The sequence below is a fragment of the Chlorocebus sabaeus genome, chromosome 22 (genome assembly GCF_047675955.1).
Source record: "Chlorocebus sabaeus isolate Y175 chromosome 22, mChlSab1.0.hap1, whole genome shotgun sequence".
NCBI lineage: Eukaryota > Metazoa > Chordata > Mammalia > Primates > Cercopithecidae > Chlorocebus > Chlorocebus sabaeus.
The window spans coordinates 66378432-66406236 of NC_132925.1; the positions used below are offsets into that span (position 1 = coordinate 66378432).

The 27805-nt window shown below is 42.9% G+C and overlaps 1 protein-coding gene across 2 annotated transcripts in view; it reads left to right on the forward strand.

Annotated features, from left to right (window-relative positions):
• The window catches only part of PDZRN3 (PDZ domain containing ring finger 3), a 242497-nt gene extending 217476 nt beyond the window's left edge, over positions 1-25021 (forward strand). For both annotated transcript variants that reach the window (XM_007985006.3, XM_007985005.3), the window contains 7 exons: positions 3261-3508; positions 6329-6416; positions 16289-16387; positions 17513-17575; positions 19362-19463; positions 21674-21790; positions 22519-25021. In XM_007985006.3, the coding sequence (XP_007983197.2) occupies positions 3261-3508; positions 6329-6416; positions 16289-16387; positions 17513-17575; positions 19362-19463; positions 21674-21790; positions 22519-24084 (2283 nt within the window). In that variant the 3' untranslated portion in view covers positions 24085-25021. The remainder of the gene's footprint in view (positions 1-3260; positions 3509-6328; positions 6417-16288; positions 16388-17512; positions 17576-19361; positions 19464-21673; positions 21791-22518) is intronic.
• Positions 25022-27805: the final 2784 nt, after the last annotated feature.

Below are 27805 nucleotides of genomic sequence, written 5' to 3' on the forward strand. Positions count from 1 at the left end.
TTATAAAATCTATCCAAGTAAAGCAATAGTTGCCATCACCTTGCTATAAAAATGAAATAAGATGTACTCCTGATCAGAGAAGGCTTTTCACTAATTATTTTACCCACATAGAAGACTGTCTCTAGGAATGAATGAGAAGACATTTGTGCCTAATTTTACAATATAGCTATGTGATATTTACACCTTTTAGGATGTTTTGGACTGTAGGTAGTTAAGATCCAAGTCAAATGACCTAAAGTATAAGAAATGTATCATTGAATATAACAAGAAGTTTGGGGATAAGAGGTTCTACACTTGGTTAATTCACTTACTCAGTGATATTATTGGGACCTCAATTCTCTCATTTTTCTACTCTGCCATCCTCAGTGTGTTAAGCTGGCCTCTGAGGCCAGTTCCCTACACGGTCCCAAGCTGCTGCCACAAGTCCAAGGAAGCATGCAGATGACTTGCCTAGAGGCAGAAAATGGCCCTCTCCTGTCTCATGTCTTAGTTTAAGGATGAACAAAACCTCAGAGCTCCCTAGCAGTTCTCCCATCCCATCCAACCAGCCAGAATTACACTGTATACCCATGCCTAAATCCATCACAAGGCAAAAGGACCAAGACCACCATGATAGGCGGGAGCCCATCAAAATCCACACCTCAAATCTCCCCCAGAAGGAAAGATATAGGATCTGGTAGAAAGGAAACAAAGAGTTCTTTTAGCAGAGAGGAAGCATTGGGGTGAGGATGGGTGCGTGCTGCGCAGGCAGCTGACATTGTCTCCTGTAGTGTTTGTAAGAATTATGTAGACCCACAGGTTCCTTTCTGGACACAACTAGAAGATTCCCGGATTCTAATTCCCCATCCTCTCCTCACTTAGCTTAGTGTTCCTCTTAACAAGAATAGGAAGTTATAAAGGAAAAAGATACCATAGTAAGAAAATCCCATTCTTATTCCCTTTTGGCAAAAGGCCTGGTATTTATATAGTATTAAATAGAGGAAGAACAAATTTGACACATCTTGTAGCACCCACTCGAAAATCCTAATGTCTGAATTCATTGTGGGTATAACTAACATTGGGGCAAGCCATCCCCAGGGAATACAAAGGGCAGAAGACCAGTGTGACTGGGTGGTATTGAACACACCCACACCTCCTAAGGGTGCTATCTGTTGCATTAAGTTATTCTCAGGAACAAATTTACTGTAGCATTGTAAATTCCTGTACTATGTGACTCTTGGTGTCACACATTTAGTGAAAGATAGGGCTCAAACAGTTCGGCCCCAGCATGAATTCCACAGGACCCCAAGTTGTTTTTCATCCCCATCTACACCCTATTCCCTCCCATGCCAAGCCCTCAGCATTCGAAGGTCTAAGCAGGGAAGCACTCACCAAGGTCACTTGGGGCGGAAAGCTAGAAAGAATTCTTTCTTGTCCTTTCATTCTTCTCTCAAAGGGAGAAACATGGCAACAGTTGTAGTGTTAAACCCTGCTTTCCAAGTCCTCCAGGATGGGGAATTTAAAAGTTCGGTGGTTCAGACAGTTCCTTATTTACTGGTGCACTCAAGTCATTTTGTGACCCAGAGTTCTTTTCTGCCGAACTCCCTCATGATGTAAATAAATTACTTAAGTGGATTGAGTCCAAATCATTAATAACCTCCACTGGCATGATTCATTTGGGCTTCATTACGAGAAAAGAATTCAACATCTATTTCTCAACCCAACAGTTGTTTACAACGCACTTCAACCTAAGAGTTGTTGTCCCTACAGGGCCAGAGTGAAAGGGTTTGGGGGAAAAAAAGAGAAAAACAGCTTTGCAATCAATACTTATGTTCTGCCTGGACAGAGGGAAATTGAAGTGCTCTGAGGATAGACCTAATTGTCAGCATGCTTTGAAGTCCAAGATACTAAGGGAGGAAAATGTATATATGCCAGATAGGAAAAGGCTATGGTTCAGTGTTCATTTTGACATTTATACATACATGCTAAAAACACGCACATTGCAAGAATGGACTATTAATGTAAGAGATTTAAACTCAGGGATTGCTATGTGGAGTGACTTGAGTGGGTCAGTGTTCTCCAGAAAAGCTTTGAGAAGCTGAGCAACTTCTGCAGTCCTGTGGAATACGATTCCTATACCGTCATTTTACATTTGCTTTTTAAAAGCCCACCAAACCTCTTGAGGAATACTATAATATTAAAATATTGTGGAGCCTGATGCATTTTATGCAGTCCAGTCATAAGATGTTACCAGACTTTCTGCCCATAACTACCTGAACATAGTTCCTTTGTTTTATGGGGGAGGGAAAACAGAGGATAAATTAAATCATTGGACTTCCATCTAACTTGGAATGACTTTGATTTTTAGAAATAAGACTCTGATTTCTGTTTCATCTTATGTAGCTGTTTAAAGATAGCCAGGTTGGGTGAGTTTTGATTGTACTATTGGGGAGAATCCTGGACACAGCATCCAACGTTCTGACCCAGCATGAACTAGTAAGGTCCTCTCATGAGGTCTGAAGCTGTGGGGAGGGAGATGATCTTTCAGTCCTGCCAACTTCACAGGACTATGATGAGAGAACTGTTGAGAGATATCTTCATTTAAGCCATGCAGCAGACAGTAGTCACTCAATAAGTGCAGGCTTTGAGGAGGCAGTAATAGCAAAACACTGCACACAGTGGGAAACAAAACAGCAATTAAGCCAGCGGTTACTTCCCCCCAAACATTGGCCATTTGTGTTCCTTCTCCATAATACTTGCCATATGCCCCTATGGCCTGAACTGTCATTTACTTAATATTGTCAATGGACTTTTTAAAGAGCGAAAGGATTAATTTTAAGAGGAAACTTCATATTACTTCCGTGATGGGAAGACTGGTATGATCTGACACAAACTGGAAAAATACACACTATTAAAACGTAACAATGTAATGAATTTCTAGTTAGCTATTATTGCCTGATAAAGGCTCGGAGCCTGAGGCTGGCCTTTTCTTTCACAGGCAAGATTAGCAAGTGATGAGATTGTATTAAAGACATTCCACAGGGAAGCCAAGCTTTCCCACTGTGAGATATATTATTTCATGCCAGATCTGAATACCTCCAAACTCACTCTCTTTCCACCAGGCATTCTTTGGGAAACCTAAACATTAAAGAAGTGAAGTTCTCTGACCCCATCGCCTACTTCTTTTAGCTGCTTACACATGAAAGGAGCCAATCCATGTATCTGTCCTTCCATTTTCTGCTTCATTCTAACCTTGCCCCACCCTAAATATTTTTCCACAGGTCAACGGCAAAGACTTGTCCAGAGCAACTCATGACCAGGCTGTGGAAGCTTTCAAGACAGCCAAGGAGCCCATAGTGGTGCAGGTGTTGAGAAGAACACCAAGGACCAAAATGTTCACGCCTCCGTCAGAGTCGCAGCTGGTGGACACGGGAACCCAAACCGACATCACCTTTGAACATATCATGGCCCTCACTAAGATGTCCTCTCCCAGCCCGCCTGTGCTGGATTCCTATCTCTTGCCAGAGGAGTAAGTAACCTAATCTTGAATTGAACCCCTAACGCATTAAGTAAAGAAGTATTTCCAAGTTGTTTTTTTGCTCTTCCATGTGGCAAAAAAAATTAATGCACCCTATAATTTTCCTCCAAGTTGCCCGTATTTAATTTTATTGTTTATAGAGGCAATAAATCGAATCCTGCTCAAAACCGCTCTGACATATTAATTACTTTATTATAACCCTGGAGCAGACTTATTCAAATTATATCCTAAGAACAGAATTACTTACAAATGTTGTAAAAGTTGTTTCAGAATAAAATTTAATCACCCCAAATGGTAATTTGAAGATCCTGCAGTTATTACTAGAGGGAATGCTGATCATTCTTTTAAATAGACAACAAAGTAAGTTGTGTGTGTCAAGAGAGCCCTGGAGGTTGTGCCTTCTGCTTTCTTGGGTCTCATTTCAAGCCTGGATCCATGTAATAAGCCCGCACATGCCTCATCTAAGTACTGCATCAACCAATTAAATAACAGCTGCAACTCAGCACGCCACATGGATTTCTTTACACACACCTCTTCTCCCAACTTATTTCTGCCAGCGACAAAGATTCTTTCAGAGGCTTCAAGTGGGACAAACCTGATGCTCAAAGTGATTTCTAGTTGTGGAACTTGGGTAACCTACTTTGTTTTGTGGGGCTGTATTTTTCCTATATTAAAATGGGGATAACAGTATCAATCTCTTATGATCGTTGAAGGATTAAATGAAACAGTATGTGGGAAGTGCCCACGGGACATATGGTAAGCACTCGGTACATGATAGCAGTGATCTCCGTTAATTTAGTGGGTGAAGTAAAATATTCAGGAAAAAATGAAGAGCAAGACACTTTCTGTGATAGACTGCTGGCCTCCAAGGCGTCCAGTTCGACATAGCTTTAAACGTAGCTTTTCCTGTGTGACTTCGCACATCTGAGGACACAGCCTCTCCAGCTGATGTTAGGGTCACCCCTGTGTTTTCCCATCTCAGCTCCATCTCGGATCAGATCATTTATTTCAAAGGGCATTTTCACCTCTTACAGGAAAATCCACTGGGTAATACCTGTTGGATTCCTAGTAGTAAGTCAGTAGCTGGAGTGAGCACTTGTTTCCTGTGGTTCTGTCAAGTTCCAAATAAAGGCTTGCCCTTCATCCCTTGGTTTTAGTGGCTAGCTGTCACTGGAACCCAGGGCTAATTCCCCAGGCTTGACAGAGTAGGTTTGGCGGCAGCTGGTAGCGTAAAGACAGAGGACAGGGCATCCGTCTCACATTCACTCACAGTGTGCACATGTGCAAAGCACTATTATCGCCTTTATTTCTCATGACTGTCCATTTATACAGATAAGGAACTGCAAACTCACCAGGTTCCACTGAGCTGATGGAAAAGCAGGTCAGTCAGACCCCGACTCCCAGCTCTGAACCACAGTACCCTGTAGTGGCCCATTCGATCCTCTGGAACAACTGGCTGATTCACTGAGTATGATTATCCAAACCATTTATCTGACGTTATAGACCAAACTGCCTCACATTATTGATGAGGCCTTTAAGGCTACTTCTGACTCTCAAATGTTGACCTGTCACAGTGATGGGCCTTTTAGAAGCTAAACCTGTAATTTCCTCTTAAGTCTAGTTAACATGACATGACTTATCCCCTGGGGGCAACTTGAGAAATGTCAGAAGAGTCCAGAGGTCAGGCCTCTTCGGGTTCTGGCTAGGTCAGACAACAGCAAGAGCGTGCATCGGGACTGAACGGGGAATGTTAAGTTGATGCGTGAAAGCCCAGACCTTCCAACAGTAACCTCAGTACTAAAAGCCCGTTAAGTGCAGGCAGTCTATTTGCCTGATGGGTCCAGAAAATTGAAAGCCAGCCCTTGTTTGAATGGCCACTCATGTCTGATCTGTTGTTTCAAAACTAAGTGCCTGGCAGGGAAGACTAGGGCCCATTGATTGCTGTGCTATGACCCTTGAGGACGTGAAGGTTTGGGTCCCCAGCCAACAATCAGAGGCTGAAGCTTGGCATCTGGCACCGTGGACTGTTAAGCTCCTTTCAAAGCCACTGATCGAGTATGTTATGACTCCCACTGCCTTTGCTCCTTGAGGTTCCTTTAATGACGCTTCCAAAGATGTCATGAGTTCTGTGGATTGTGTTTTGCATATGTTGTCCTGGGGAAACACAAGCTTCCAGTCTCCTAGCAGAATGAATATGTATGTGTACTCATTATATGTAAACATATACACACATATGCATTGATGCCTACATGTTTGCACATACGTTTCAACCATGTAAGTGCATACTGCATTGTGATATCAAACATTTTTGTGGGTAACATTCAAAAAGACACTGTCCTAGGTAACAGCGGAAGAGTTTCAGTCTCAGCCTTTTGAACTGGTCTCAGAAGCCAGCACATATCTTAGACTGTTGCCTGGGCTCCAGCCTAGTTTTCTGCAGAGATTAAATCTAACAATGAAGCAATAAGGAGTAAAATACTGTCCTGTTTCCTGCGTACAGATGGAGTTAGAAATTAGTCACGTTGAATCACATGACTGGCAGGCTCCGGGATGGGCTCTGCAAACAACAAAGCCCATCAGGCTGGCACTTTGCATCTTAAGTCCTTCAGGAGGAAATGGACTAAAGGCAAATGGTAAAATTAGGATGATGGAGGTCCTGACCGTGCTGAGAGCCCCATCCAGAGGGAAGTGAGTCATGAAAGGGCCCACACCCTGGGAACTGTTCCCGTGCCACTGGCCTGACAATGGGTGTAAGAGAAACAGATACTGACACTGGAAACAGGGCTGTAATGATGTTGCATCTCTTTTCAGGCATCCCTCAGCCCATGAATACTACGATCCAAATGACTACATTGGAGACATCCATCAGGAGATGGACAGGGAGGAGCTGGAGCTGGAGGTATGAAGAACATCCTTGTCTCATTTTAGGAGTCATTATTAAGAACACAGAATGCCTAATAAGTTCTCTATAAACATAAATTAGTTTACAGATGCCAATGGAAAAATAACAAAAGCAGAACCACTTTTACTTATGCCCTTTGAAAGGCACAACTGAGATTCTTCTTCCCTCCTTGGAAACAGAGCTTAATAATCAAGTCCCAAAAGCAGAAATGTAAGGTTTTTTTTTTTTTATTTGAATCACTTAAAAGATAGGACAGTAAATCCTGTTGTCAACCTTTGAATCCACATAATCCATACATTCTTGTAACTAATATAAGCCTCCTCACCTTCCTCCCTTTTATGTCATCACCACTCTTTACTCAAAGGCAGATGGCTCAAGAGTAGGTGGATAAATTACTTCAGTGAATGCTAGCCTGCCCTAACAAAAGGGTTTGTTCACTGCTTCACTTGCTTCAAGCTTGCTAACACTGATATAGAAGAAATTAAACAAATCCATAACTCTTCTTAAGTGTTGCTTGAGGCCACACAGGATTAGGTAAAGATTCAAGATGCTGTATAATGTCAAGTAGGTCTTTGTTAAGGTTTAAAATATTTAGAGGACACCAGGTTGCCAACAGAGTTCTACTTCCCATTTTCCTTTAATAAGGGTGATAGAAAATACAGGAAACACTAACTTGTATAATATATTTATATTTTGGGGGAAACACTTTTATATTTCAGTGGGGTTTCAAAACATATAAGAGCATTTTTGAAAGCTGATCTTGTGGAATAAAGTAAAAAGACACCTGATGTTGACAGGCAAGCCCTTGGGTACCATCAAAAGGTCACCCAGGAAAAAAATCGAACATTTTATCCAATTTCATGGCTAACTGTTGTGTAATCTATGCTGTCCTACCAATACTTCTGAAGCTGAACTGTTTAGTGGCAGTAGGTTCTGTGCAAGGACAGAAGCAGTCGAATAGTAGAAAACAGCTGTGTTCCTCTACTTAAAGTTACCAAGAGTTCTTATTCCAAAACAGAAGTTAAAAATCAATAAATGTGGGCAAACGATGACTTAACTGACGGTTAGCCAGATACAGTCAAATGAAAGGACTTGTCGCCAGTGGCATGACTGACTCAATGCAAGTTTTTAAAACTTTAAAATTTTCCCTAAATGTACCTGTTCTAAACAGGAATGGCCACTATAAAAACTTGACTGTTTCTGCTTGCTGTCAACTACTTACCAAAGCGCTTGCCGTTTAACGATTGCTCCAGGAAATGAAGTTTTGTCATTTTCAAAAATCAGGATTCTGCCTCTTATTTAGTGTCCTATCACCCCAGCTTCAGGGATGTTTGGTGAAGCAGCCATGACTCCTTCAGGACACTTTTCCTTAATTTGTTAATGTATGTTCCTTCCAAAGGGGGTTCATAAGGAAATACATTTGAGAAATGCCAGATCGAAGAAAACTAAACAGATTTCTTGGCGGACTTCTGAGAATCTTGACTATCTAACTAGCATTGGTAAATCCCCTGGGGGAGTGGGCAGAATTTCCCCCACCTCTCTGGCCAAGTACCTGTTTATACTTCCTCAGTCTACAGTTCTCTGGAACACTGTTGGAGAAACACTGCTCTCCAAACAGAGGGCTATTCAATCATCTTTATGGGACGACACTGCTTTTTGATGATGTAATTGTGGCAAAGTAGAGTTCCTTTAAAAAGCTGTCAAGTGTTTCAGAAGCTAGAGTTACGAAGTAGTAGAGACTCTGCAGTCTTTGGTATTTAGTTAAACTTGACTTTATAGCAGTGGGTTCTTTAACTCTTTTTTTAGTTTCTAATACCTTTGAGAATCTGATGGAACCTGCAGCCCCTCTCTGGAAAAACTGTGCTGCCTGTGAGAGCTTGCATATGGTTTCAGGAGAGTCGCTGAGCCCCCACAGTATCTGCCCAATTTGGGCCATTCTGTCTTACAGTTTTTTTGTTGTATCTGAATATCACCAGAACTCTTATGTGCTTCCTATTTCTCCTTAACTCGACTCAACTTATTTAAACTATGGTAATTTTATTTTAAAGGAAACGCTATACCACTGCCTCAAGCAGAAAGTCAGCATCCATTGTCTTAAATAGAAAATCCCATACAATTAAATACAGTGGACACAAGCCAGTGTTATTAAATCCTGGTGCTCAATAAGGGTGCCTGCTGAGGGTTGGGAGCCTGGGGCCACTACATCCTGCCTTTTCTCTAAGGAGATTAGCTAGTATTAAAGAAGTGTTAAGACTAGCCTGAACTGAGTCTTTCTCCCCAAAGCCTGAAGCACCTGAGAGCATCCTGCTTTCAAAGCAGGAGTGAGCCACTCAGAAACTGTTCCCTAGAACCCTGTTGTTTAAAGTGTGGTAGGAGGACCAGCAGCCTGGCTGGTCAAAGTAGAGTTCTCACCTAGGAGATGTGGGAACTGCACAAACTTGGTCCCCCAGATCTTCAGAATCAGAATCTGTACTTTAACAAGGTCCCTAGGTACCCCAGTGCCCGTTACCCTGACCTACAGGCCGCAGGCCCAGATAAAGAAGCCCAAGCTATCATTTCCTCTTGTTCTCTTGAGTTACTCCAGCGAGGCTTTGGTGGTGCCTTTCACTCACTGCAGTGTAGAGATGTGCCCCTGAGTCACGATTATTGCCCATGCTGTCCATGCAGAGTAAAATTATCAGGGCCTAGGAATGACTGAACCCCTCGTAGGTATGTGACACTGTGTTCCTAAGACTGCTTCTCTCTTTTCATGAATAAAAGCAGACACAACGCAGGTGTTTAGAAAACTAGCCTAGGATTAATATTTTAAGCTAGACCTTGGATGCCATCAGACTTTATATTCGTGTTTATTTTCAATTCTGTTCATTTTACTGAGCATCTCTTACATTAAATATACTGTTTGGCCCTAGAAATGCAAAATCAGGAAGTCACCACCCTGCCTGCCTGTAAGGAGCTCACCAGCCATTAGGACCATTAGACATTAGCTTTTCATTTCTTCTTAAACAACCAGAATAGGGGCATTCTCCATCTCCAGCTCCTTTGAACAGTTACCATGGAGTACTGTGAGTCCATAGCAGCCAGGAAGTCTTGCTTTAACATTTGGTCTTTTGTCCACAGCAACTCAGATGTCACCAGGTCATTTCTGTTACCTAAGTGCCTTCTCATAAAATGAACCTGGCAATTTTGGACAGATGTTGTCCTCAGTTCTGTGGCGGTGATGGCTCAGGCCTCCTAGGCTAGGAACGCATCAGCTGAGGCCTACTGCAGCCACTCACCGGAAGGGTCTCTCCACTACAGAACAGTAGCTGTACCTCCAGCATTGCTGTTTCAGAGGTGTGTCTCTGAAAGGGCCTCTGGTCAGTCCGTTTGAGAAGGTTAATTAATAAAACCCATGGGCTGAGAAGTGAGTTTCCTAAAGTGGGCCCACTTTCCAGGGAGACTGGCATGTGCCTGTCATCCCTGCTTCTGCACGAGATTTCTTAGAACAGTCGCAATCTGCCTTCTAGATTCCATCCTGTTTTGTTCTAACTGTTGGGTTCAATTTTAGAAAAATCAGGCTGTTATATTTAAGTAAGGGGCCAATCTCAACAGACCACTTATCATCTAAATTGAATTGGACTAAAGTCAGCACCTTCCAAAGAACAACTAGTTCCATGGATGTTATATACAAGGAAAGTATGTATGAGTGTGTTGAGATTTTATTAAAGCAAATGCACAGAGAAAAACAGATGTTCTGGCCAGACACGGTGACTCACGCCTGTAATCCCAGCACTTTGGGAGGCCAAGGTGGGTGGATCACAAAGTCAGGAGTTCGAGACCAGCCTGGCCAACATGGTGAAAGCCCGTCTCTACTAAAAATACAAAAATTAGCCAGGCATGGTGGCACGCGCCTGTAATCCCAGCTACTTGGGAGGCTGAGGCAGGAGAATTGCTTAAACCCGGGAGGTGGAGGTTGCAGTGAGCCAAGATTATGCCACTGCACTCCAGCCTGGGCAACAGAGCAAGACTCTGTCTCAAAAAAGAAAAAGAAAAGAAGAAAGAAAAGAAAAACAGATGTTCTCCCTTTTAAAGTACACAAAATGATCATATTTAGGTAAGTGTCAAATCCCTGTTATTATGAGACTGCTTAGAGTTAAAGGGATTACACCCAAGTGTACCCTAGGGTTGAGCAGACAAATAATTACCCATAAATTTTCAGGCACTGAACACCTGCTCTACATCTTCCTGTAGGCAATTAAGAAAGAAAATACATGCCCAAAGAAGGCTTTTTCTTTTGTCTATTGTTTTAATTTCCCAGGCGATTCATCAGAAGCATCCTATGTAGGCTGTGAAACTGCTGTCACCTGTATTGTGTTCTCATGATGTAATGAAAGGAAAGGAAAGCTACAATTTCAATAGGAGACTAAAATGCTCTCCAAACCTGGTTTTTTGAGGAAGCTAAGTATATCAGAAGGGAACCGGGATTGACCTGGAGATTATGCAGGATGCCCCAGCCAGTCTAGAATTTTTTCTTTAGCCTTTGAGGCACAGGACAAGGAAGAGATCCTTAGGGAACCTTTCCTGGTCAGCCCCATCCTGGATTGAATTGGCTTCCTCATTACTTTTCCTGTGTAATCAGGGTGTTTGCCACTTTTTGTACTACGCCTTCTAACAGCCTGCGTGGCAGTGCCCCAGATGTTTACATGCCTCAATCTTTTCTCCAAATGTCACCTCTCCAGAGGAGCTTCCCTGGCTACTCTCTGAAGCACCCCTATGTCACCAGTACCATTATTTACTTTTTTTTTTTTTTTTTGGAGACTGTGTCTTGCTCTGTCACCCAGGCTGGAGTGCAGTGGTGCAGTCTTGGCTCACCACAGCCTCTGCCTCCTAGGTTCAAGCAATTCACCTGCCTCAGCTTCCCAAATAGCTGGGATTACAGGCATGTGCCACCACACCTGGCTAATTTTGATATTTTTAGTAGAGACAGGGTTTCACCTTGTTGGCCAGGCTGGTCTCAAACTCCTGACCCTCAAGTGATCTGCCTGCGTTGGACTCCCAAAGTGTTGGAATTACAGGTATGAGCCACCACACCCAGCCCATTATTTACTTCTTATCTGTCTTCCCCACTAGAATACAAGCTCCCTGAGAGCTAGGCTCTGGTCTAACTCATTTACCGTATATTCCTTTTGCCCAGACCATGTCTGGCATATAGTAGACACCCAGAAATGTTTTTTGAATGAAGGAATAAAATGCCTCGTTACTGTATCTCAAACATAAGGTCCTTGAGGGAAAATGCAGTCTTTAGAGATATGTCTATATAACACCATGGAAACTGTTGAGATAACTTAAATGTGCATAGCAACCTGGACCAATAAGTTGAAGAGTTATGCTTTAGTGGCCAGTCTTCCTGGAGGTGGATAAAGCATTGAAATGAGTCTTTGAGATCCCCTTTGATTAAAGTAGCTGATGCTGAAACAGAGAGTTTGAATCAACAAGGTGGAATGGCCCTCTTAAAACTCTTAATTGGAATATCGTTTCAATTTCATCTGAAATGTCAGGCTTAGCTGTTCGTTTTTATCAATAGTCCATCTAGACCAGTAAGCAACAAGATACCAGTAACAGGGGTAGCTGTAATCCAGATAATGTTACTACATTATTCATACCAGTTTGATTAATAGTCTTCTTTGAAATCTTATCTCCATCACAGACAGATACATATTGATAACTTCTATGCTTTCAGCAATATGCTCAATTGTGTAAAACTAGATCGGTCACACAGAAATGCTGAGAATTTACAAACCACCCAGTAAGTTTGAGGAATTTTACTTTCCACTGAGTCCCCAAAATATTGTGTCTTAAAACCACAGAATGGCTAAGTTTGTCGAAGTTCAATGACTTGCTCAAGGCAACCTCCCTCATTAAAGATGGAACCAAACTGGTTTTTCATTTGGATCATCCTGCCTTGGACTCTGAAGTTCATTCAATTTTATTGAGCACCTACTGTGCACAGCATACAAGTCTAGACACTGCTTTCATTGCACAATTCATTATTCAGCTACCATTGCCTTACTGTAATCTTCTTTGTAAGAAAACAAGGTAAACCATAAATCCATACAGATACAGAGACAATACCAGCTCTTACACTGTTGTTTTTCAAGCGCTTCTGAAAGCCTATTATGGATCACTCCGTGCTTAACTGTCAGCAACCAGATTCTTCTCTGTGATGTTGAACCACCCCTTGAAAATTAAATGACCAAGGCTAAGTCGTATCCTGTGCCTTCTAAATGAAGCTTTTCTGGCTTTTGTTTAGAGTTCCAAGAAGGGCCAGATAAGGCAAGGAAATATTATAGCCCACACCTTCCTATCTCACATCAGTGTCAAGTAAATACCTAGAGTAAGCTCCAGAATACCCTTTGCTTTGTTATTTGGAAATGTGCTTCACCAGCATTTGTTCATCCAATATCACTCATCCTTTGATAACACAGACCACTTCTAAGATAGAAAACTGCTCCTGGAGTACTGCCCTTGAAGTGAAACACTAGCATTCTTATGTCTGTTTTAAAGATCAAACTGAGAACGTGACTGTCCCCATGACGGTTTGTCCTGAGAGGATTTGTGATGGGAGTTAAAGGCTAAACGCAGTGTTGGGCTTTACACCATTCTGGTGTTGTGAGGGAGTATGTGTTCTAAAATGAACACTAACTGGGAATAGAACTATTAATGGGACCTTCTTCTCTCCCATGCAAAAATGTCAAACAGTTAGCATTTGTGAAGAATCGATTACTAATTTTACTAAACACAGGTGAGGTTAGTGGCAGCGTATAAGGAAGGAAGCATAAGTGGTTCTTAATTCAGATGAAAATATCTTAAAACAATAAATGTTTTGAGTATCTTTTGTTCCAGCCTGAAACTTTGTTCTAAGAAAGTTTTCTCCCTGATTAAGTCATAAAGATTTGTTGGAGGAATTGACAGATTCAGAAGGAAAAATGTACAGAAAAAATAATCATGATTAGCAACATGAACTAATGCCAACTACTCTATAGCTTAATAGTCCTCCAAATCTCTATCAATCAAAATACTGACAAAAGATAGAACAGAAATGCTTTTCAGGTTAGGTTTTATCAAAATTGTATTCTAAAGTCTCATGACATCAGGCCACCTACATGTTTGGTAGTAGGCCAAATAAATCTAATCATTTTCTGCATAACAGAGTGTCAATATCACATTCTTTAGGAGTCTTTTTCTTACTTGTATACTCCTCGTACCTTATGCCTCTCAAATGGAACACTCAGATCTACAAGTGTATTACAGAGTTGTGCTTGTCAGACTGTGCTGAAAAGCCACAAGGACCAGGTTGGCTGGTTTGTTTCCTTTTCAGTCTGTCTCTAACCAATACGTGGTCCTACTGTGTGTGACTGTGTAACTCACCCCATCTGCGACACGTTCACCAACACCTGAACTGGTCTACACTTTGTCCAGTGAGACAAATCTGCTAATCATGCCCTTGGTTATCATGACAATGTCCATTTGCTATAGAGGTTTCTGAACACTTCCCTTAATTTCTGTGCTCACCTCATCATGACCAGGAAGCACGCTTTGAGGAGGAGGAGGAGCAGCAGCAGCAGTAGAAAGTCCATTAGAACTATAGTATCTTCTGTACTTCCTTGAGAGAGAATCACCTTGGCAGCCAGCCATTCAGAAAAAGCTGCAATTATCAGCATCTTGAATTATCAAGATCTTGACTTGAATTATCAGCATCTCTCATCTTTCTCATTTCTCTTCCTACAATCTTCCCACTGCTGTCTCTGCTTGGGTTGCATGTGGACCTGTTTCAGCAAGATGTGTCTCCTGCAGGGATAGCACCGGGCTAAGTGGCAGCATTTGAGCTGCATCTGTGCAGTTGGACCTACACAGTCATGATATTTTGTTGATTCACACTAACCTCAAGGAAATGTCAAAACTGAAAAAGTGTTCCCTGATACTCATATTCAAATGAAGTGTACCCTAAGAGAGACAGGGGGATGTGTTTGAAACATAAGAGGATTGATGTATGCCTAGTATATTTGTGGTATGCAAATTGGTTATTCCAAAGTATTTAGAAACCCAAGTATTTAGGCTTGCTCTCGTTGTTAAATATGACCCTTAAGCCCACTTAGTATATATCTCAAAAATGAAGAAATTTCCACCTAACTCAATGATCAGAAATTAATGGGGTTTCATTTAATGAGAATTTACCATATTGATAGAGCTATAATTAGGAAGCTGTTGAATTAATTAACATATCAGTGTTCAGAAAATAATCTTATTAAGAGGGACACTGAAATATACACACTCTACCACAATTTCTTGTGACTTCAGGCAAGTAACCATACCTGCATGTAATTATTATACTACCGGTGACCATGGACTTTCTACGGGTCAGTCAATGTGCTAAGAGCTCTGTGTGCCTCACGTTGGTGACTCTGGGAGGCCGGATGACAGGTACTAGTGAGGACACAGACCTTAGATATACTAACACGCACATGATCAAGCTGCTAGAAAGAGGGGGAGTTGGGTTCTGAACATCTGTCTTCATAGTTACAACTCTTCCCCACCACGTTATACCCCAGGTATCAGCAAGAGAGACTGCTGAAAGTCATTAAGATCATGGCAGTCCTCACTTGAAACCTTTTGATGGGTTCCCATGATGTTGAAATAAAATCTTAGCTGCTCATGCTGGCCTGTGGGCCCTGCCTGGTCTAGCTCTGCCACCTGGCCACCCTCAACCCACTTCTCTGTTTTTTGTACACGGGACTCTGGCCATGCTGGCCCAGGGCCTTTTACACCTGCTGTTCCTCCACCTGGGAAGTGTCCATGGTGCCTGGCACCCTGCCTTTCATCGGGGAGAGTCCAAGAAGTATCTGCCATATAACTGCTTTGAGCTTCTCCACAGACAGCTACATTCTCCTTCCCCTCTAAGAAGACCCTTGAGAGAGGCCACTTGGAAATAGTCCCCAGATACAGTGGCACGAAGACCCCATCTCAGAGCCCCTCCATTCTCCTGCTTGGTGATTAGATAACACTAAAAATTAGACCAAAGGATCTGCCAGAGAACTTATCACGTGGCCCTTCAAATAGGCCTGCAGCTTAGAGCTACAAAACTTGCACAAGTCATTGGCAAAGTGGGCAGGGGAGTGACTTAGCCTGGTTACACTGAGAGCCCCAGGATGGCCCCCCTAAGGCTCCGACAATTTCCAAAGTTCTGACTTCATTCTGAAGCACAGACTAATTGGCAAATACAATAGCATGTGTCCCGCGTTTGGGCTCACTTTGCTTTTATCTTATTTAATTTGCAGTAATAGCGGCTGAAACTAATTTCTCAACTGTAAATATCACAGCTGTTGTGGAGAACATTAATTGCACACTATCACGTTACCCTCCTTTCTTGGATCAATTTATGTGTAATCTGTTTGCAAGTTCTATGACTGTGAATATTAAGGGAACGCAATGTGAAATAATCTAACCAAACACATTGGAAACATTTGTACTGAAATGGCTGGTTGGTTTGGGGTATGGAAATATTCTTGTTTGTGGCAGACATTGAAAAAGTGCTTTTGAAAAGCCCTGCCCCAGAAGTCTTGACTCTGAGTGAAATATGGGTAATTTTTCTTTGGGGGATCAATGAAATAACTATTTTCAAAATGACTTTATATTGAGTGAAAGGTCAGAAATGCCCTAGGCATTGATCCTGTGTCCATAATCACTTTTTTTTAGTAAGTTAACCGGCCCTACACAATTGAATGCAAAGAAATCCAGTTCATCATTTAAAGATAATATTTTTAAAGCATTTGACATCCCCTCAACTCGCATTGCCTGCCGCAGTCTCACTGGGAATGCCTTTCTTTGTCTAGGAAGTGGACCTCTACAGAATGAACAGCCAGGACAAGCTGGGCCTCACTGTGTGCTACCGGACGGACGATGAAGATGACATTGGGATTTATATCAGTGAGGTACAAAGGCTGATTTTGTTTTTGTAACTATCATATCAAGACCAAAAGGGTTTTTTTTTCTTTTATATGTTCACCAACCCTAACCTACCTCATCAAGAACTCTTTGGAAAGACACAAATTATTCTGTCCCCCTCATCACACTCCATGGCATTGCATCTTTCCATGGAGGTTAAGTTCTAATGTAAGTACTTAAGGCAAAATTACCCTTGAGAAGCCTGCAAATCAGCCATAAAATGGAGCCATTTACATGGTTTTGTGTGTTTAGCCCCGAGGGAACAGCAGATTCACATTTCCCAACTCATGTTCATTGAGTGGAATGGTGGGTGGAATCACTTACACTTTTTAAAGCCTCTCTCTCTGTCTCTCACTCTTTTTTTTTTTCCTCTTAGTGGAGTATATGTAGTTGAGTTCATATAAGTTAAATGTGACTTTTGTATGTACTTATCAAACTACATGCATGCTGTTTTGACCTTCCTTGAGAAGATACAGAAAGCAGCTGGTTTCAGCATGGAAACCTTACAGTGCACACGCATCCTTGCAATCACAGAAACCCAATTTTGTCAGGAAATAAAATCTGTCGCTACGGAACGAACTACTAGACTCCGAAATTGTCTCTTTGGTTGTATGTCATCCACCAAGCTTAAGTTAACCCAGCCTTTCTGTGTTTGGGGGCATCCCTCCCCTTATCAGTCCTCCTTGTCCCAATGATATTTCAAATTTAAAGTTATTTTCCAAATTTTAATACAAGTATTTGGTATAAAATAAGGTATGGTTGCTAGTCATCATAATGAAGGGTATCCTTTAACCTGTTCTACATCATTGATTTTATTTTAATTACCATGCATGCAACAAAAGTCAGCTGTGCCTCCTCAGATCAGCAGAGCCTGCACACACTGCTATGTAATAGAGTTACTATGCAGGGATCCAAGAACCAGCCCTAGAAAGGGCTTAGAAGCAGATCACCTCATGTTTGCCTCTCCTTGCACGACACTAAGTCTTGTTTATTTCTGTGCAAAACAGAAACAAAGGGATGAGCATAACTGTGTTAGAGATGGCTTTGAAAGTGCTGTTGCTTATTTTCATGCATATCTGCGTTTGTGCTGAAATGGTCCATGTGTGTTTCAGATTGACCCTAACAGCATTGCAGCCAAGGATGGGCGCATCCGAGAAGGAGACCGCATTATCCAGGTAAGTCCACTTCCAAACAATGGCCTCATAAGGGGCCTATCACTAAAGAGCAAACTGGTTCTAATGATAGGTCTAGGGTTGAAATTTCAGAAGAGGTTAAAGAACAGGGATCACAAACACAGATGTGTAGTGAGGCCAGACAAGTTAAACTAATTGTGAGGCTAAGTCTGAGTCATAAGACACAACAGGGAGTGGTGAGGACTGAGACAAACTAGATGGGGCATGTTCTGTCCAAAGAGGGCCTTGCAAAACTTGAGCTCATTTTCTTTCATTCTATTTGGATCAAAACATCAGTGAGCCAAAGTCAGGCCAACAGTTTACAACTTGTGAACTAACATAATTCTCGTTTTAGATTTCTCTGAAAGATTAACTTTGGACCAAGCATTTCAGAGTCTCGTCCATAAAATGGGAACATTTTTGGCAAATTTAGCAGAATCGATTGAAAAGTCTTATAAATTTTCTGACTCAACATCTAACCATCCTGGAATCGCTTCTGAGGGTCGTCACTTGACCTCGAGCCCTGTTGCTCCGTCTAGTCTAAATGAGACCATTCATGTCTCTTTTGGCTACAACCTTCTTTAATCTCACAGAATTGAGATTCTTGGCTTCATTGTGTCTGCAAGGCTTAGCTTTCTCTCTTCTCATCCATATCCTCTCATTCCTAATCCACCGTGTTTTTCTCATTGCATACCTCACCACAAGTCATTTTGATTTTCTTCTCCCACTGCCTACTCTGGGTTTCTCTAGCCTTCAGCCAGAACCTGTGCTGCTCAGGATCGCTTGCCCTAGGGAAGTGACCCAAACCTTCACACCTGAAGGCTTCACACCTGAAGGGTCAGGGTCCTCAGCATACTGCCTATTTTTTTTTTTTTTTTTTTTTTTTTTTTTTTTTTTTTTGGTTGCTGGAGTTTTCCATTAACCTTTACTAAGAATGGAAGCACTCAGAGGTACTCCAAGGAATCCGCTGGGTTCCAGACACAGTCCTCCCTGCCTCCACTGTATCACACCAAGCTCATTTTCCCTTGGTAATTGAAGGCAATCACTCCAACCAATAGCGTCACCCCTTTTGCTGCCTGTTGGCTCACTGGTGTAAGGAGGCATGTGGAGGGCTCCACTTCCAATTCAATGGAACCATTGCTGTGTTCCCTGGAGGTGGCATTCCACCAGGATTAAGACCTCCAGACCAACAGGGGTCAAAGTCACCAGGACATGCAAGCAGAAATCCTGCAAGAGGGTTAATCAAGTGTGATAGTGAGAGTGTCATGCCCACTTGACCCTCTGCCTGGCCTAAAGAAGTTTAAGTGTCAAACTGGGGACACAAAACACCATGTATAATTCTATTGCCTTTTCTTAACCTCAGTTTCCATAATGTTCACATCAGACCCATTGCTGCTTTTTCTTCTATATTATCCAATAATGTCTACATATATTCCTGCCTGATTATGTCTAATTACTTACATGTTCCCTCTGCACAGCATTATGATTTTTCTCAGTGCTGTCTTCTAGAGGTCCAGCCCCTTCTGTTCACACTCCACACATCACAGTCACCTCATGAACTACACTCATGGAGGCTCCTTTGTAGACCAGAGAAACTGCATTGCTCTGAGCAAGACTTTTCCTTCCTAAAATCAGTATTCTTTTCCAGCTACAGGGAAGTTTTATGTGCCAGCTGTGAGTGGGTGACAAATGCAGGTCTGAAATAGAATAGAATGATTTTGCACCATCTAATCATACTATTTGTCTCCCCACTCCCCACCACCCTTTTTGTTTGTTTGTTTTTTTAAAGATCAATGGGATAGAGGTGCAGAACCGAGAAGAGGCTGTGGCTCTTCTAACCAGTGAAGAAAATAAAAACTTTTCATTGCTGATTGCAAGGCCTGAACTCCAGGTAAATCGGCTTCCTACAGATGAAACTGGGTCTGTATTTCTAAAATCAAAAGCTCAGGTCCCCAGGCTTGGAAAAGAGCACCTGAGTATTGGCTGTGAACTTGAAGGTGCTTTGTACCCTAGAAATGTAATCAAACTTGCTGTGACTTAGAATCCACTTTATGATTTAGCCATGTAAGGTTGGTTAGATACCCACCCTGACATCTATACTGCAGGCCCACCAGGTTGGTTAATGCAGGGATCATAGGGAAGGAAAAGGAAACAGAATGGAATGGAAAACACAACTGGAGTCATGACCACTGGAGTCATGACCATCAAGACGTTTGACTTCCCAAGGCCTAACGTGTTCCAGCCTTGATCTGTGTAGGTTCCATTTACAATAGCAGAGTATGGGGAATTAAAAATTGCTCTTTCAAAATAAAAGAAATATTGAATGATAAATAATAATTAAAACTGATATGACCACCAAATAAGTGCTAGACTCTCCGTGGATCACTTTACACACAGGAGAGCCCTTCCCAAGAGATGGAAGTTTCCAGAGGTTCAAAAGTTACCCAGAAAAGCCCCAGAAGGAGGGTGATAAAGCAGGGAGGGGTTCAGGCCCAAGTAATCTGATTCAGAAACCACTGTTATAATAACTCCTTCCACAGAAGGAATCATGAACCCTCCCAGGTGGCATTCTTGATCCACTTAGAATGGCTCCAGCAACACATCTAGGGCAGTCCAGTAGTAGATCTCTTTAGGTATGTGTATTACTCCATTTTCATGCTGCTGATAAAGACGTACTCAAGACTGGGTAATTTATAAAGAAAAAGAGGTTTCATGGACTCACAGTTCCACATGGTTGGGGAGGCCTCACAATCATGGCGGAAGGCAAAAGGCACATCTTACATGGCAACAGGGAAGAGAGATGAGAACCAAGCAAACGGGGTTTCCTCTTATAAAACTATTAGATTTCATGAGACTTACTCACTACCATGAGAACAGTATGGGGAAAACTGCATCCATGATTCAATTATCTCCCACAAGGTCCCTCACACAACATGTGGGAATTATGGGAGTTACAATTCAAGGTGAGATTTGGGTGGGGACAGCCAAACCATATCAGTATGAAACCCAGTTGAAAAAGTAGCCTAAAGACAGCAGCATACAGGGCATCTGATTCTCCACAGATGGAAGCCTCATGAGCTCAGAGAGAACTTCAGCTGTCATCTCACCCACAGTCACAAACTTTTTCTTAAAGGTCCAGATAGTAAATGTTTGACTCGGGTGGCCATACCATCTCTGCTAGACTCTCTCACTCTAGTGCAAAAGCAGACATAGACATTTATGTCAGCGAATGGACATAGTTGTGTTCTCGTTAAATGTTTTTTTATTTATAAAAATAGCAGGCTGGATTCAGCCCATAAGCTATAGAGTGCCAACTTCTGAATAGTTCACTCTTTTTAGGGCAAGGCAGATAAAGGCCTTTTAAAAGTGATATCCAGTCAGGCTCAGTGGCTCACGCCTATAATCCCAGCACTTTGGGAGGCCGAGGCAGGAGGATCACTTGAGGTCAGGATGAGGCCCACCTGGCCAACATGGTAAAACCCCATCTCTACTAAAAATACCAAAATTAGCTGGGCGTAGTGGTACATGCCTGTAATCCCAAATCCCAGCTACTCGGGAGGCAGAGGTTGCAGTGAGCCAAGATCATGCCACTGCACTCTAGCCTGGGAGACAGAGCGAGATTCAGTCTCAAAAAAAAAAAAACAAAAAAACCGTGATATCCTTGCCCAAGTCAAACAGCTAGTTACTGTATCTACTGTATCAGAAAGAACTCTTTTCACACTAAAAATCATTTTTCTATGGGACCTGTTAAACTTGTGTCTGGTCCAGCAAGCAGGGGGAACAGCTAAATCTGACCCTCCTAATCAGGTGTCTTACTGCAGTGAAAGTAGCTGAGATGGATGAAAGAGTTTCACCCTGAAAAAAAAAAAATCATGGCTATTAAAGACTTCCCCAGTTTGTAGTACAGGGTTGGAGGTCTCTGTAATGTGAGGGTGGGATAGTTTCCTGACTTAACGGCAAATCACTGGGCAGACTGCATTTTGATGACTCTTGGAGGAAGCCCTGGAAATATTTTTCCCCAAGGTAATGTCATTTTTTAAAAAACATAAATGAACATGAAAGGAAACTTCTAAGGCATGTGTTGGCTGCTCTTGCCTGCAGCTGGATGAGGGCTGGATGGACGATGACAGGAACGACTTTCTGGATGACCTGCACATGGACATGCTGGAGGAGCAGCACCACCAGGCCATGCAATTCACAGCTAGTGTGCTTCAGCAGGTAACGCCCACGCACCAGTCCCTGACACTGCCCTGCTGAGCTGGAGGAAAGTCCGCTTCCCCCATCCCCCTTTATGGCGCTAAAGACCATCAGAAGCTTATCCACCTGGAAGACAGCAAGAAAACAGCCTCAAGTAGTTTTCTATTTGAGCACCAGACCAGTGAAATGCAAGCTGGTACTGTCCCTAGCTAAGCTTTTAAATCTAAGCACCATTGCCAAAGCAAAGCTGACCTTATGATAATTTGTCTGGAAAACATATGCGTCGGCATTACCATAGATTGGAAAAAGCCATGTTTTCCAAAGTAAGGCAATCCCCTCTGTTTAACCTGAGCTACTTGGCGCTCTCTAGCTCCCTACTGTGCTACTACCATTGTCAGAGTCTTAATGAGCCACTTACTGAGTCCTGTATGAGCTAAACAAGGACCTTTATACATCCTACCTGTGTACTGATTGATTTAACAGAATCATTCATTGAGATAAAATGACTATTATTATCCTTATTTTACAAAACTGAGGACAAGAACAAGAATAAGTGACTTGCCCAGGTAGATATGGGTAAGTGTGGCTAAGGCCCAGGCTCTTGACCTGGTCCTACTGTCAGATGCTGCCCCTCGGTCTTAGAAATGTACAGCCTGCCCTATCCAGAAACACTGCAAGGAAAGGTCAAACCTGAGTACCTGCTGCGTAGGCCTCCCTCACTGTGACCCTTTGTTCTTGTTTTTATGCAGAAGAAGCATGAGGAAGACGGTGGGACCACAGATACAGCCACCATCTTGTCCAACCAGCACGAGAAGGACAGTGGTGTGGGGCGGACCGACGAGAGCACCCGCAATGACGAGAGCTCGGAGCAAGAGAACAACGGCGACGATGCCACCGCATCCTCCAACCCGCTGGCGGGGCAGAGGAAGCTCACCTGCAGCCAGGACACCTTGGGCAGCGGCGACCTACCCTTCAGCAACGAGTCCTTCATCTCAGCCGACTGCACGGACGCCGACTACCTGGGTATCCCGGTGGACGAGTGCGAGCGCTTCCGCGAGCTCCTGGAGCTCAAGTGCCAGGTGAAGAGCGCCACTCCTTATGGCTTGTACTACCCTAGCGGCCCCCTGGACGCCGGCAAGAGTGACCCGGAGAGCGTGGACAAGGAGCTGGAGCTGCTGAACGAGGAGCTGCGCAGCATCGAGCTGGAGTGCCTAAGCATCGTGCGCGCCCACAAGATGCAGCAGCTCAAGGAACAGTACCGCGAGTCCTGGATGCTACATAACAGCGGCTTCCGCAACTACAACACCAGCATTGACGTGCGCAGGCACGAGCTCTCGGACATCACCGAGCTCCCGGAGAAATCCGACAAGGACAGCTCAAGCGCCTACAACACGGGCGAGAGCTGCCGCAGTACCCCGCTCACCCTGGAGATCTCCCCCGACAACTCCTTGAGGAGAGCAGCGGAGGGCATCAGCTGCCCGAGCAGCGAAGGGGCTGTGGCGACCACGGAAGCCTATGGGCCAGCCCCAAAGAATCTGCTGTCCATCACGGAAGATCCCGAAGTGGGCACCCCTACCTATAGCCCCTCCCTGAAGGAGCTGGACCCCAGCCAGCCCCTGGAAGGCAAAGAGCGGAGAGCCAGCGATGGGAGCCGGAGCCCCACGCCCAGCCAGAAGCTGGGCAGCGCCTACCTGCCCACCTACCACCACTCCCCATACAAGCACGCGCACATCCCGGCTCACGCCCAGCACTACCAGAGCTACATGCAGCTGATCCAGCAGAAGTCGGCCGTGGAGTACGCGCAGAGCCAGATGAGCCTGGTGAGCATGTGCAAGGACCTGAGCTCCCCCACCCCGTCGGAGCCGCGCATGGAGTGGAAGGTGAAGATTCGCAGCGACGGGACGCGCTACATCACTAAGAGGCCCGTGCGGGACCGCCTGCTGCGGGAGCGCGCCCTGAAGATCCGGGAAGAGCGCAGCGGCATGACCACCGACGACGACGCGGTGAGCGAGATGAAGATGGGGCGCTACTGGAGCAAGGAGGAGAGGAAGCAGCACTTGGTGAAGGCCAAGGAGCAGCGGCGGCGGCGCGAGTTCATGATGCAGAGCAGGTTGGATTGTCTCAAGGAGCAACAAGCAGCCGACGACAGGAAGGAGATGAACATCCTCGAACTAAGCCACAAAAAGATGATGAAGAAGAGGAATAAAAAAATCTTCGATAACTGGATGACGATCCAGGAACTCTTAACCCACGGCACAAAATCCCCGGACGGCACTAGAGTATACAATTCCTTCCTATCGGTGACTACTGTATAATTTTCACTTCTGCATTATGTACATAAAAGAGACCACTACCACTGGGGTAGAAATTCCTGCCTCGTTCAATGCGGCAAGTTTTTGTATATAAGATAAATACGGTCTTCATGTTTATAGTCCAAATTTGCAGACCCTACAACTCTGGGTGTCATAGGTCTATTTTAAGGGGAGAGAGAGAAAAACACCCTTACTATCTTGGAAGGCAATATTAACAAACAGAGCTTTTTTCAAATAGCAATTGTACTTTTCTACCTGTACCCTTTTACATAAAGTGTTTAAATTTCAGAAAGATCTTTTATTAAGCATACTTTCACAGAATAATTTGTTTAAACTATATTCATATTAAAAAGTTAAACACGCTTTTTTTTCCTGCCTAAAAACACAAATACAACTGCCAGTATGTATTTTTAATGGAACCCTATTTTATAATGTTACGTTACTGAATGCGTTTCATATGCGTGACCGTTAAGATACTATTTAGGTGAAGGTTTCAACTCAAAACCACCCAACCCGGTGGTTAACGATTTCATACACATAACCAAACCGGCAGCATTTAGAGTTGGGATATACATTTAAACATTTTCCTGGTTAAGGTTCCAAGAGAGTGTAAAGGTTTTAGCAGAAAGCAAAATATCATGCAGCTTTATGGAAGTTTAAAGCATGTTTGCAAATATTGCAGCCCATTGAAAGAATTTGCATGTACAGGAAAGTTGTGGATGGAGATGGTTTGTGGAATTTTAAGTGCTCACTGTAGTAAACTTTTCCTTTGTAGATTTGAAGGTACAGACTTATACAAGCAAGTTCACAAAATCATGATTAGTTACAAACATTAAGTAAAATGAAGTTAAAATAAATTATTATTTTCTATTTGATATGTTTTGATGTGATTCCTCATTTTGCAGTGGTGCCTATAAAATAAAAGCCTTTTGCAGTGTTTGCTTTTTTTCCCTTGGTTGTATTACCTGCTACTTTGGAAGGATTTAAGTATTTTAGACCATCTGATGCCTTCGCATTCAGCCTCATGGATATAAAGCCAAGGACTAGCAGTGAAGAACACAGGGTCAAATTTACCATACAACCCTGCATTCTGACTACCTGTCTCACAGAAAGTTTCAGCCTGGCCCAATATCCTATAAACAAGAATAGCTATGAGCAAGTTTATCAATCAGGGCCATGTTTACAGTGAAATCGCTTTCGTTTATTGCAACCATTACTGCCTGTCAGTAATAACTAACACTCCGGGTGGCTAGGTCCAGCTTTTCATTTCTAAGATGCATCTGCAAATCAGGCAATATTTGCATAGAAAAACAGGGGTCACCAAACTGGGTGGGCTTCAAATCTGGTATCTTTCTGACTACTGTAACCACCAGGATCCTAAATAATGAATTTGCTACAAATCATTTCCTGATTGATTGTAATGTTTACACCAATTTCAGCTGTAATACTTACTGAAGAAAAAGTAAGATACAGATAGGATTAGGATGGTGTCATTTTTATTTGCCATGATGCCATACATCTGGTTTACTGTCTGATCCAAATGGAATTTGGATTGAAATGACCAGGTGTTTTAGGCATTTCGGACATATATTCCTCTCACAGACCCTGCTCCAACCACAGTCCCTCCTTTGGGGCCAGAACCTTGAGACTAATTAGTAGTCACTCTTGTAATAAACCAACTTAATGAAAATAAAACACTGAAATACTTATTCCTCATTATTAAGATGTCTGTTCATTACCTCTTCCAGAACCAGGCATTGTTATGATAATTACATCTGCTGCATTACTCTAATCAGCCCTCCAAGGTGAAATTTTTGCAAAAAGTGTACTATTAGGGCCTCGGTTTCCTGATATTCTCCGTTTTAACTTTCCACAAAATCGGATCCTTACCTCCTCCCAGGAGAAGCTCCCCTTTCCCAGTCCTGTCACCTCATACCCTGTCTTCCTAGTTAATGTTTCACAGTGAACAATCATCAGTCAGATGAATTATAAATTGCTGCAAAGCATATATCAGCATATGAGTTTACATGGGGAAATAACTTTCCTCCCCTTGTGTGTTCTCATTGAAGGCCAAAGGGGGCTACATGGCCACAGGAACAACTTTAGCCTAAACAGTCAAGCACAGGGTTTGTTTTTGTTTTTGTTTTTGTTTGTTTTTTGAGACCGAGTCTCACTCGTCGCCCAGGCTGGAGTGCAGTGGTGTGATCTAGGCTAACTGCAAGCTCCGCCTCCCGGGTTCATGCCATTCTCCTGCCTCAGCCTCCCGAGTAGCTGGGACTACAGGCGCCCGCCCCCACACCTGGCTAATTTTTGTATGTTTAGTAGAGATGGGGTTTCACCATGTTAGCCAGGATGGGCTCGATCTCCTGACATCGTGATCCGCCTGTCTCGGCCTCCCAAAGTGCTGGCATTATAGGCGTGAGCCACCACGCCCGGCCAAGCACAGGGGTTTCTAACCAGGGCTCCCCATGTGTCTCTGGATTTGGGGCTCAGCTCCTGCACTTATGAAAAAGTAGAGGGAAATAATAGGATGCATTCAAATCCAATTCTAAATCCTTTGATTTCAACTTATTTTTAAATCACTTTATCATCTAGATATACTTAGTCATAACATTCTGTGTAATATGAGGCTTCCCAAATCTAATTTAACCAATTAACTTCTAAAAGAAATTGGAAGAGATCTTAGAAATCATCACTTTATCAATGAACAGGGCACTCAGGGAGGCAAAGAAATGCAGTGCAGCTCATTCATAACCAAACTGGGATTTGAACTCAAAACCCAACACCTGGTTCCACAATTCTTAGCACCCCATACTCTGGAGAATCAACCTCATGTTGACGGTTAACTTAAATGCATTAAATCCTGTGCCCTCGACCAAGCAACAAATGCATTTCACCAATGGATGCCCCAGAGTGAACATAAGAGGAATCATGAATCTGCCATTTCTTCAACAAGTATGAGTTCCAAGTGCCTCACAGTGCATTTCTTAGCTGGCGGTCGGGATGAAAATTTTCCTGGGTAATAGTGATGAGACAATTTCTAGCTTCCGTTCTCACTGATGTAAAGCCCCAGCTTCTGTGTAAACAGAACATCCACTATAACGAACAGGCCTTTCTACCACCCTGGCCGCATGTACTTTACTTCTTGGGCCCATTGAAGGATCTGATGGAAGCTATAGATTCTATTTGCAGAAAATTAAAAAGTGCATATAATTGAAGACTTCACATACCCCCAAAGTCCATTCACAGATCCCCTCTAAGCATGTAAGAACCCCAAGTTTAGAATAACCAAATTTGATAGCTTTATAGGTTTTTTATTTCTCAGACTTTTATTTCAGCTGCATCTTACACACACTATTTGATTTGAATGCCTATTTTTCATATCAAGGACTACTTTTCTTCCTATTAGAACTATACTGTTTAACACAATTAAAATTTAGCAAATCACTAGTACCTATAACTAGTACCTATACTCTTCCAGTCATAGTGCAGTTTTTCTGACACCTACATAAATTGAGGAATGATGAATACAGATTTCTGATTCTCGATAGCAGCCAACCCACTGGTTGGATGACTCAGGTTTAAACTAATTCTAAAATACAAAGGGAAGGAAATGAGAATGTATTGACCATCTGAGCTGCACTGCCTAATACCCGTAGCCACTAGCCACATCTGGCCATTAAGCAGTTAAAATGTGGTTAGTCCAAATTGAAATGTTCTGAGA